This window comes from Haliotis rufescens, unplaced genomic scaffold, assembly GCF_023055435.1.
Source record: "Haliotis rufescens isolate VD_foot unplaced genomic scaffold, xgHalRufe1.0.p SCAF_96, whole genome shotgun sequence".
Classification (NCBI taxonomy): domain Eukaryota; kingdom Metazoa; phylum Mollusca; class Gastropoda; order Lepetellida; family Haliotidae; genus Haliotis; species Haliotis rufescens.
The window spans coordinates 246,758-257,500 of NW_025964390.1; the positions used below are offsets into that span (position 1 = coordinate 246,758).

At 39.3% G+C, this 10,743-nt stretch overlaps 1 protein-coding gene across 1 annotated transcript in view; it reads left to right on the forward strand.

Moving 5' to 3' along the window:
- The first annotated feature begins 2,653 nt into the window (after window positions 1-2,653).
- LOC124149166 (dual specificity protein phosphatase 1-A-like) overlaps window positions 2,654-10,743 on the forward strand; it is an 8,254-nt gene continuing 164 nt past the window's right edge. The window contains exons 1-4 of the mRNA XM_046520569.2: window positions 2,654-3,251; window positions 5,724-5,875; window positions 7,947-8,166; window positions 8,929-10,743. The exon at window positions 8,929-10,743 is cut by the window's right edge and continues 164 nt beyond it. Coding sequence (XP_046376525.1) covers window positions 2,891-3,251; window positions 5,724-5,875; window positions 7,947-8,166; window positions 8,929-9,332 — 1,137 coding nt within the window. The 5' untranslated portion in view covers window positions 2,654-2,890 and the 3' untranslated portion in view covers window positions 9,333-10,743. The remainder of the gene's footprint in view (window positions 3,252-5,723; window positions 5,876-7,946; window positions 8,167-8,928) is intronic.

A 10,743-nucleotide genomic window follows, 5' to 3' on the forward strand; every position in this document is an offset into this window, starting at 1 on the left:
ACATCGATAGGCCTGCGTATGGTGACACGGGCGATTATAGCTAATTAGTACAGGAAAATAGCAAACGAAATCTCTAAATCGGTTTAGAGAACATATTAGTTACACTTAGGCCAGTGACTGACGGGCAATGTACATGGGTGTTCCCGCAATCAGCTGTGTCACTGACGGGTGACTTGGCACTGAACAAACAGTCGCCACTGAAATCTACGCTTTTCTTCTGGTATTACACGCCATGCAACTACCAGTTCATGAGTTGTATCCGATGGCGACATTGAAATGAATTACTTTACTCGAATAACTCTAGCACAAGTAATGCGAGTTTTAGCTTTTGACACAAGCGACGCTGAACAGTAAACATGACTGACTAGCACAAGTAATGCGAGTTTTAGCTTTTGACACAAGCGACACTGAACAGTAAACATGAATGACTATAGCACAAGTAATGCGAGTTTCAGCTACAGACTCAAGCAATACTGAACAGTAAACATGAATGACTACAGCACAAGTAATGCGAGTTTCCGCTATAGATGCGGGCGCCACTCAACAGTACGCCGTACTTCATGGATGAGTGTCCAGCACGAGTCTGATATCTCTTCGGCCTGTGTGGGCCCTGCACGCCTGGCTGTGCTGTGAATATGTATGAAATCCAAGCGTGACGGTTAAATAAACACTTCACTCGTGCGATCAGTCAGTTATAAATGGACTACCAGCTACCCACACAAACGGCACAGAAATCAGCAGTACTTCTCGTGAAGGACTCCGACACAAGTAATGAGACAACCGGGTATTTACAGGGCGGCAGTCGTGTCGGGCAGACAGATCAGCTTTTGTTGCATTGTTGTTTTACGCCGCACTCAGCAATATTCCATCTATATGACGGCGGTCTGTAAATAATCGAGTTTGGACCAGATAATCCAGTGATTGTATCATGAGCATTAATTCACGCAAATGGGAGACGAAGCCATGCCTCAAACCAAATCAGCGAGCCTGACCACCCGATCCCGTTAGTCGCCTCTTAAGACAAGCATTGTCGAGGGATCAGCAATTAAGAACATGATCACGTCGTTCGGTACCGATTACACACAAGCCACCAGGTCACACTTTGTAACCACCTGATCCTCTTTAGTGGGCTCGGTACAGGATACAGGAGCACACTCCCTGTCACATATCACTGTGTGTGTGTGTGTGTGTAATTAATAACCGTATAAGTAAGCGTGCGCACAAATAATAGCATGGTAATTAAATTTACCAAAAAAACTACGTAATATATAAAATTTTTTTACAGTATTTGGAACAAAAGAAAAGCTGATTAGCATATAAATTCGTATCATTATTTTATCATTTTGCATTATTTCCATTGATTAATGTTGTGGAATGTAGCGGGTACGACGAAGCTGTAAAATAACAGAACTGTATCCGATGCTGTCGACAGATGTTACATGTGCATTACATCCGGTCATGTATCCAAGAATATTAGAAAATATTCCATAATTGATAGAAATGTCCGCCTGCATTATTTATCAAGAACAGCGGACTGTATAATTCTATACCCACGTAGATGTAGTCGTTATATGTAGTCGATTACCGGAGATGAAACCACACAGCTTGGAACAATATTGATATTAAATAATGTATACGCAGTTCACCAAATGTGTGTTAAGTGAAATATTAACCACAGCCGCATATCTTGTTTGACTATTCGTCAGAAATTAATACATTTCGATTGGAACAATATTGATTTTTAATATTTTATTCACAGTTAACACGATTTTGATAGTGTGACAATGTTCATATATTAATTTTGGCTTGTAACATTGTGTATGAACTAGTGTGCGTTTCCTTGTTAAAGTAGTGAGAGTGGTAGGGTTCCGCTTGAAATGTACGCGAATGTGCACCTACCTAAGTTAGAGCACAGAATGTCACCATAAGAGCAAAATGTTCCACAACTGATATATACATGTTTATGTTGCACAACATGCATTACCCACAGCGAAAGGGACCTGACTGACTCGTGTACATTTCAAATTGACAATTAACTTGTTTACACACGCGAACATTTTGCTGTAACGTGTACCGTCTATTCAATGGTGTAATTTAAAATGTCCCCTACCATAGTTGTTAATTACACAAACGTATATCATGTTTCGTATTGCATATCGAAACCTGATACATTTCATTACGTTTAATTACATATCTACGAATATGTAAAATTTGCTTATACATGTCAGTCGTTTGTGAACCAGTGTTATATTCTCATGTCTATTTCATTGTTTGAGTGTCAATTTGTCTGTAAACCGGACGCTCATTTCACGGGGACAATGACTTATGCAACGTGTGTTGAACTAGCATTTCGGCATGTCGGTCAACAGAGCGACCAGCGGATGCTGTTTCCTAATTTAATCGCGACCCGTGTTTCCTGCCATTGACAACATGACATTGACATCAGTCGTTTCCGGTGGACAAAACCGCTCGCTAGTTGAAATGGACACCAGTTCCCGTATGAAGTCGGAGCTGGTTGTGATTTCAGGTGTAGCGCGCGACCTCCTAGCTTCACATCTGCCAGTCTCGCGACAAAGTCCCGCTTGATAAATTCCCTTCCGCGTTTCATTGAATGCGAGAATAATGTAAGCGTAATCTAGTATTGTATTACCTCCGGCGAGCGGCTCGCTTCACGCTGGGAAATTACTCCCCATTCACTGGTTGCCTGCTCGACGCTGATTGGCTGCCTCGCTCAGCAAGTACCGGAAGTGACCGGGTGAGGTTGCGCTGAAGCTTGTGAATGGAAGAGAGTGTGCACTCATATTGATCGAGCTGGGACGAGAATCAATATAGCTGTGTTGGCTCGTGAAACCACCACAGACCATTCATCGAAGCTGGAAGAATACTAGCTATGGCGACTCCTCTCTTTATCTCTCCGTGTCGACTCCAGCAAATGTTGGAAGAAAAACACAACGCGCTGCAGATTGTGGATTGTCGATCGTTCATGCACTACAACTCCGACAGAATCTTGACGTCTATAAATGTATATTGCCCTCCGCTCTTAAGGAAGCGGTACCCTTCGTGTCTTCCACTGGAATCAGTCGTGTCTCAAGAGACACAAAAGTGTCTTCTACGGCCAAACCTAGAAGCAGTTATACTGCATGATTTGGATACAGATGAGTTTTCAAATGACAGTGCTAAAGCGGAATTACTTCTAACAGTGAAGAGCCTTGTTCGGCTTGTCGGCAAAAAGAACTTTTTCATTCTCTCTGGTAAGTTTAATGTGTGTGTAGCATTCACTTTAGAATTTAAATGGCACCATCTTGTAAATCACAGCCAAAACATGTTTTTTTGAGTTGCAAATATTTTTATCAGTCAATGTGTACAATGTATGTGCTGATATTATTAAGTACCTACAGAGCACTTATGTATACGAATGCCGTTCACATAAATACATCTATTCTTTCAGTAAACGTTAATTTATGTATGTGTGAAAATAATCGCTTAAAATGATAACACTCATTCAAAGAATTCCTTCCTCAAAAACCGAACGGAAAGTTGTAGAGATTGGCAATGCAAAAGATTTTGAACAGAATGAAAGACGTTATTCCATTAGAAGGTCATAAATATCAAGGCTTTCTCTACTACATTAATATCACGAGTGAATTCACTGTCTCCGGTACTGTAAATACAACTGTGGTAAAAATAGCACAGTATGTCATCCAACTATTGTCATAATTTATGTCGAATGATGGTGGTTTTCCCTTACTAGGTCTAAAGTAAATAAATCTGACATCTAGATCAATGACACGGCGTTAGATAACAAAATATACGAAGTAGTCACGGAATATTGAATAATATTCAAAAATTTAACTTTGATCGGTTTAAGGTGAAATCTGATCAATAAGCTTTTTATTTCTTATTGAACAGTTTGGTTTTGTACTTTTACTTATTAGTTTTGTTTATCAACAGTCGAGACGTTTTGCACAAAGAAATTAGTAGCAAGACTTATTTTGTCACCAGCTGGATCACGAACGAATCCAAGGTCGTTTGAAAGGTCTTTGACACTGAGCTCGTGATGCAGTAAAATATCAGATAGATTCCAATTCGTTCAGGGCTCAGAAGGAAATTTGTAGAATTGGGTTGAATTTGTAACTTTATGTGTGTAAAATGTTTCTGAACGTGACTTTTCCTATTATGCAGTTGTCAGGGTCGAGTTTGTTCATTAAATCATTAAACGATGAAGACACCATCGACAGCAGACACAAAAAACCGGTGCCATGTCCAATGTCAGCTTTCGATAGTTCGTTTTTCGAAGACTTACCGTTATGATGCATTAAGTTTACAAACGTGTTTCCGACACCTGTATAACATCGACAACAGTATCCCAAACAAAATACAGGTAGCTAGAAAAAGACAAATGTCGAATATGTGCACAAAAAATGCAAATGCAACTACATTTACGACTAAATATACAACCCCAATAAACAAATACATTCTGATACACAAACGGACAATTGATCGTTAAGCAGCACGCGACCTCCGTTTGTTGGTTGAGTGGAATCAACGATTTCTTAATCGCATTGAACAACAAAACAACAAAAATGTATATACTCTGCAGTTAATATGCTGACACGTTCAATCGTGACCGGGAAAATACCTCTTCAAGCATTAAACCAAACACACGAATTCTTGTCAAAACGGCTAGCGACAAACAAACGAAAGGAAACGCTCCGGTAAACTCAAAACGGGAAAGTTACACGAGTATCAGCGAACCCATTCGAGAAGCGAGGCTTCTGTTTGCTTGTGAAACATCACGGAGCGGATACCAGTGTTTTACCATGTGACCGCGGATAAAGTACGTCTCACGGAAAGGCTTAGGGGATAAAACATATAATCTACTGGCCCAATAGTGTTGTCTTATGTGTGACAGTCATGTGTATATCGTATTTAAGTGTTAAATCCGTCTGGCCTTAACGCAGGAAATATGAGCAGGATTTCCCCGTGCTCGGCATTCGTTGCTGGCAGAGTTATACTGGCTATAACACCAGGCAGAGGATTTGTACACGTGTTTTAGGTTCCAATATTAGATATCGCGTTTCGATGTTGCAGAATTGGTATCTATTACGACGATAAATCAGACTTTCTCTGGGGGTGCTACCATGTTAATTCTTCTTCAGATGACACAACTGAACAGACTTTAAAAATCTGCTGTCTATTATTATATTTAACTGTGAGTATAGGAAAATGAACGGTCTTTAATCTAGTTTTATATTATAATAATTCCAAGTATATTTTATAAAGATGCGTGCACTGTTTAACAAGTCCTTATGCACTAATTCAGTAATTCGTGTGTTGCTGACTACACCAACATGTATATTACTCAAAAGAAGTTAAAGAACACCCGATTCCTTCTTATTTATTTAAGTGATAGATTAACTATAATAATATGAACGAATCGGGTGTTTTTTAACTTCTTTTTGATAGGATTTCCCTTGACAAGCGATACCGCTTTAATTTTAACTTAAAGTCACGTGATCCCGCATGTGTATTTAACTCATGTCTAAATTGATATGAATTACATATTCGATTGCTTTTCATGTAAAAACATGTTAGAGTCTTATTAGTGAGTAAGTAAGATATCTAGGGTTTAGAATTTTCGTGTTAATATTGAAAATATCGATTAAAATCGATGTGTGTTATTCAAACAAGGCATTGAAATAACAAAAATGATTTCGTTGCAGGCGGATTTTTGCGTTTCAAGCGGGACTGCCCAAGGCTATGTGTTTCCCATAGCTCGTTGTTCAAGGACCGGAACTTGCTGAACCCACAGCAAGTCCTTCCGTTACCCCCCGGGCGCTTCGACCGCTCCCCCCGGGCCGAATTATCCACTATGGTAAGTGTCTGTGACAAAATCCGGGTTTAATTGATTAATTGATTGATTGTCAATAATTTATGACACAAACGCGTAATTATGTAGGCGCGGCGGCCAGTCGTCATTAGGGTGTGTATTTCATGTACATATCACCCAGATGATCGGTGGCCAGTCGTCATTAGGGTGTGTATTTCATGTACATATCACCCAGATGATCAGCTGACTTGGTATCCGGTACATTGTTTCACCATTAGCATGTCAATAGCTCCTTATGTAAAAGTACCGAGGGCTTTTGTTTTAGAAGACGACAGGAAAGCAGTGATGGGTGCTTCCTGGCCACGAACATAGCTCTGTATTATTCTTCATTTTGTTGAATTACATTTAACCAATTTTCGATGTCCGAAACAGAGAATAACTACATAACCTTCTGGCGTATATGACCTATTTTCATTTCGTAAGGATAAGAATTTATGGATGAACAACTTCTTTATTACAATTAAGAGCGACGTTTCGGTGTAGGTTCTAACACAGATATCAAGCAAGTGATTTACAGAGTGTGGTTGGTAAGGATAAAAAGTTATGGATGAACAACTTCTTTATTACAATTAAGAGCGACGTTTTTATTTCATTTTGCGAAACATGTTCTCATCACTGATTTTCAGTGATCTATTCACATAATCTTCACGACTATTTGCCTGATACGCCCTATGGAATCTCTTCCGACAGATAATTAAGACTAATCATATATCTGGTGTTGCCGTGTTATATTTAAGAATGTACATAAGTGAGCAATTGTTTCTAAAACATTATATGGTCATTTACATTGCAACCAACTTTGTTTACTTTTCCCTTCTGGACAATGAAATAGGTTGTATTCTTATACAAACAAACACTAATATGTTTTTGATTAATTGTTTATCCTGACCTGTGTAGTATATATAGAGTACATATAACTTGGACTACACAGATACAACTTAAAAGTACACACAAACACATCTTAATCAGATTACGCTTTTGACATAAATCGAAAAATACGAGACTCTAGAATAAGGGATATCGGATGAGAGGATGTAGCTCGGATTTTCTCACGTCTCAACCTCAGTTCTAGAGTATGAGTTGAGTACCGATTCGCGTAGACCGCCCACGAGGATCGATGGTTTGAATTTAGGCGAAAATCTGTTAACACCAAATCGATAATGGCATCTATATTGTGATAAGTGCTCAGTCACTTGCGGTCTTAGGCAGAAATCTTGAAATAGGTCACTCTAAGACATCGAGCCAATTCGCACGTCTTCTGACGCAAAGACCGAAAAAAAGTATTAAGCTTAGCTTACGGATTAAATTTTTTACCACCAAGAGAACGCGGACATAAGACGGCGGAAACAGTGTGAGATCAGATGTACGTAGCACGACTATTGCCATGACATACACACTTTGACCGTTGTTGGTGAGAATCCTTGGTTAGGGCTAATGGGAGCGACAGGATGAATATAAGTGAGACCTTTTCCGTTTTAGTTTGATCAACCTGTACCAGCGCAGGTACCTGATATTGAACGGATTATACACACAACTCGTTGATTTGAGTAAACCCATCGTCGCATGGCACAAAGGATCATAGTCAGATGTTATTGAATATTGAAATATGAATTGGTTCCGTAATGGCGCTCCTGACGATAATACGGGGGAGAGTAAGGATAGGGCCTTTGACGTAGGTTTTAGGAAACTGTAGGCAGGATAAACATAACAACCAAACGGTGGTAAAAGTGTCATTATTCGTCATTATGTCGTTAAGAGCGTTAATGTTTATTATTTTGCACTCTTATGGTGATGACATGTCTGTGTTATTTACATATTTGTGAACACATGCCATTGAACACGATTTTTGAAAAAAACTTATTAGCACATGGTTTAAAATATACGTCGGTACTGGTAAACGGTTTAATGATCACCAAACAGGCACAGGATATTGTATTAATTGTTAAGTGGCTAGATCGCCAAGCCACAAAAAGCGTTTATAGGAAATTACATCCTGTCTAATCGAACGATTTAATTGATTGATATGTATTTTAACCACACCTGTTTTTTATTCTAGGGTTCCCCAGTTGAGCTACTCCCTTACCTATATATCGGAGATGCAAGTCATTCATCCCAACGACAACTTCTCAAAGAGGTTGGAATCACCGCCATTTTGAATGTTTCCACTTCCTGTGAAAATCATTTTCCTGAGGACTTCCGGTACAAGGTGATCCCGGTACAAGATACAGTGACGGCCGATCTCCTCACGTGGTTCACAGACGCAATCAACTTTATAGGTAGGCGGATGTTGTCATTTGATAGCCCCCGTAACCAAAGCCGCCCTTTTCCTAGACTAAGAACGCAATGATTTATTCATATATCTATGTCTCGTACTTATGCCATGGGAGGACTCAAGCATATCATCTCACAGAGCAAAACATGCTTTCCCTTCAACTGAAATACAACATATTCTTAGCCTGTTCTCTTGTCGTTTCGCCCCCGTGAAGATTCCGGGGTAGAATAGGTCTTCAGCAACTCGTGCTTGTCGTAAAAGGCGACTAACGGGGATCGGGTGGTCAGGCTCGCTGACTTGGTTGATACATGTCATCGATCCAAATTGCGTGGATCGATGCTCAGGATATTAATCACTGGATTGTCTGGTCCAGACTCGATTATTTACAGACCGCCGTCATATAGCTGGAATATTGCTGAGTGCGGCGTTAAACAACAAACCAACCAAATCTTGTCGTTTCGAAATCATTTAACCACAGCCTGAGTAGTTCCAGCATGGTTTGAGTGTATTGTGATGGTACATGCGTCAACTCGCATTTCATTTTAAACCTACGATGACATTATCAGATTCACGTTCAGACTTAGCTAGGTTTAAAAGCATCTGCTTGCAAGTGTTCTAATAATTTCCATTCACGATATAAATTCAAAATGGCGTCGACGGCCTAAGTGCTCCTATGAATTAGATATTTCTGTTTTCTATCGAGGGACATTTTGGTTTTGACTGTCGCTTCTCGATTCCGTTACTTATCTTTCTCTTTCTCTTTCAGAAAATATCCGTCTTTCTGGAGGTCGAGTACTTGTCCATTGCAAGGGTGGAGTGAGCCGATCCGCCACAATCTGCCTGGCATATTTGATGTTCGCTCGGTCTTTGGGACTAGATGACGCCTTTGATTACGTGAAATCTCGCCGTGACGTCATTTCCCCAAACGCGAGTTTTATGATGCAGTTGACATTGTTTGAAAAAGAGATAAGCAATCATAAGACCCCCAAGACACCCACCCCACCATCGCTTTCACCCTGCAGACTTTACACACACAGTATGATGACGTCACCAGATCACGCGTTCTCCTTTGATGGTTGTGATGTTAACAGCGCGTCACCGGATGTGGACATGACGCATGTGCAGCCCTCGTTTCAGTTTCTATCCAGTCCCGTCGTGTCCACGTCATGAGGTCACTGGATTCTGACATCCGGGTCAAAAGGTCATGAGATGACCTTGACACCATCCCTAATATTGTGTTCAAGGACAAATGTGCAATTCTGTTCCAACATATCTATTTTGAAAATATTGTTATTTATTGTTGGGTTTTTCCCTTGATTGACCTACCAAAGACAATATGGTTGGACCATTACCCTTCCTCAATGATTCAACATTGGTTTGGTCACGTTTATGATCTCTTGATCAGATTGTGAACTCTACAGGGAGAGTTGTGTGAACTCCGCTTTCAACGATAAACAAATAATATGATCCCTTGAATATATGTTGTGCTGGCCACCACTATAGGGGACATCTCAAAAGGTGTAAAGATATATTTGTTCTTTTCATACTTAATCAAAATTTATAGTTATTATTTAATTATTTGTTACGTACATTTGTGAAACTTTGTGTTTTTTAAATCTATTTTTTTTTATTTCGATAATACGACCTTTTGAGACGTCCCTTAAGCATGAAAGCTTGTTTGGGGGGACGCCCGTCTAGTTTCACAATGTCTATGCATACACTTATAGATATTGCGTCAACGGGCTATTTGTGTATTTTCACCTCTTTCAATATTTACATTTCAATCTTTATTGTTCTGTTGGATTGTTCTTTGAATAATGGTGAGATTATATTTCATCCCTAAATTGTCCTGATGTATACGTTCAACGTTGGGATATGACCTGTTTCTGCATCCATAGCTTACCGCAATGCATTATCAATGCAAGTTGATGCACATCGTATTACAATAATTCATAATATCATAATCATGGAATTTTACTTCAAATTAGAGTTCAAATTATATACCTCTCGGCATTTAGAAGCATTTGAAAAGTTCAATATTTTAACTTAATTTGTTTGTTATAAGATGACCATGTTGTTTTATTGTGTTTTCAAACTTTACTAGGTCACTGCAATATGTACATTCATGATGTATCGGTTAAGGCTCAGTTCGCTAATGATTTCTTTTGAAAACACAGTAGATTCAAAATTCCACATTTGATACCTTTCAACAACCTTTTATTTTAACCAAATTTCATTTCGATTTTCTACTGGGTCAAATGAAATCGATTACTTATCAGACACTTCTATCAATCATCCCAATAGCAACTCAACCCTCCGTCCAAAATATCGACCTAACTGTAAAAAATACTTTAACAAAGAATCTCTAGTTTGGTATAAGGATTGAATGAATGGTTGACTTAAAGTTTGTGTGAATGATATTTATTTCAGATAGGGACTGTAATATACCTTACACTACGCTTTAGCTGGCAATGTCTGACTGGTTTCGTTGACGTATTGGTGTCAAAGTCACTGCACTTTAGAAATTGACACGTTAATGAACTGTACATGTGGTTGATTAGCTGTTTGGAGTGTAATTACC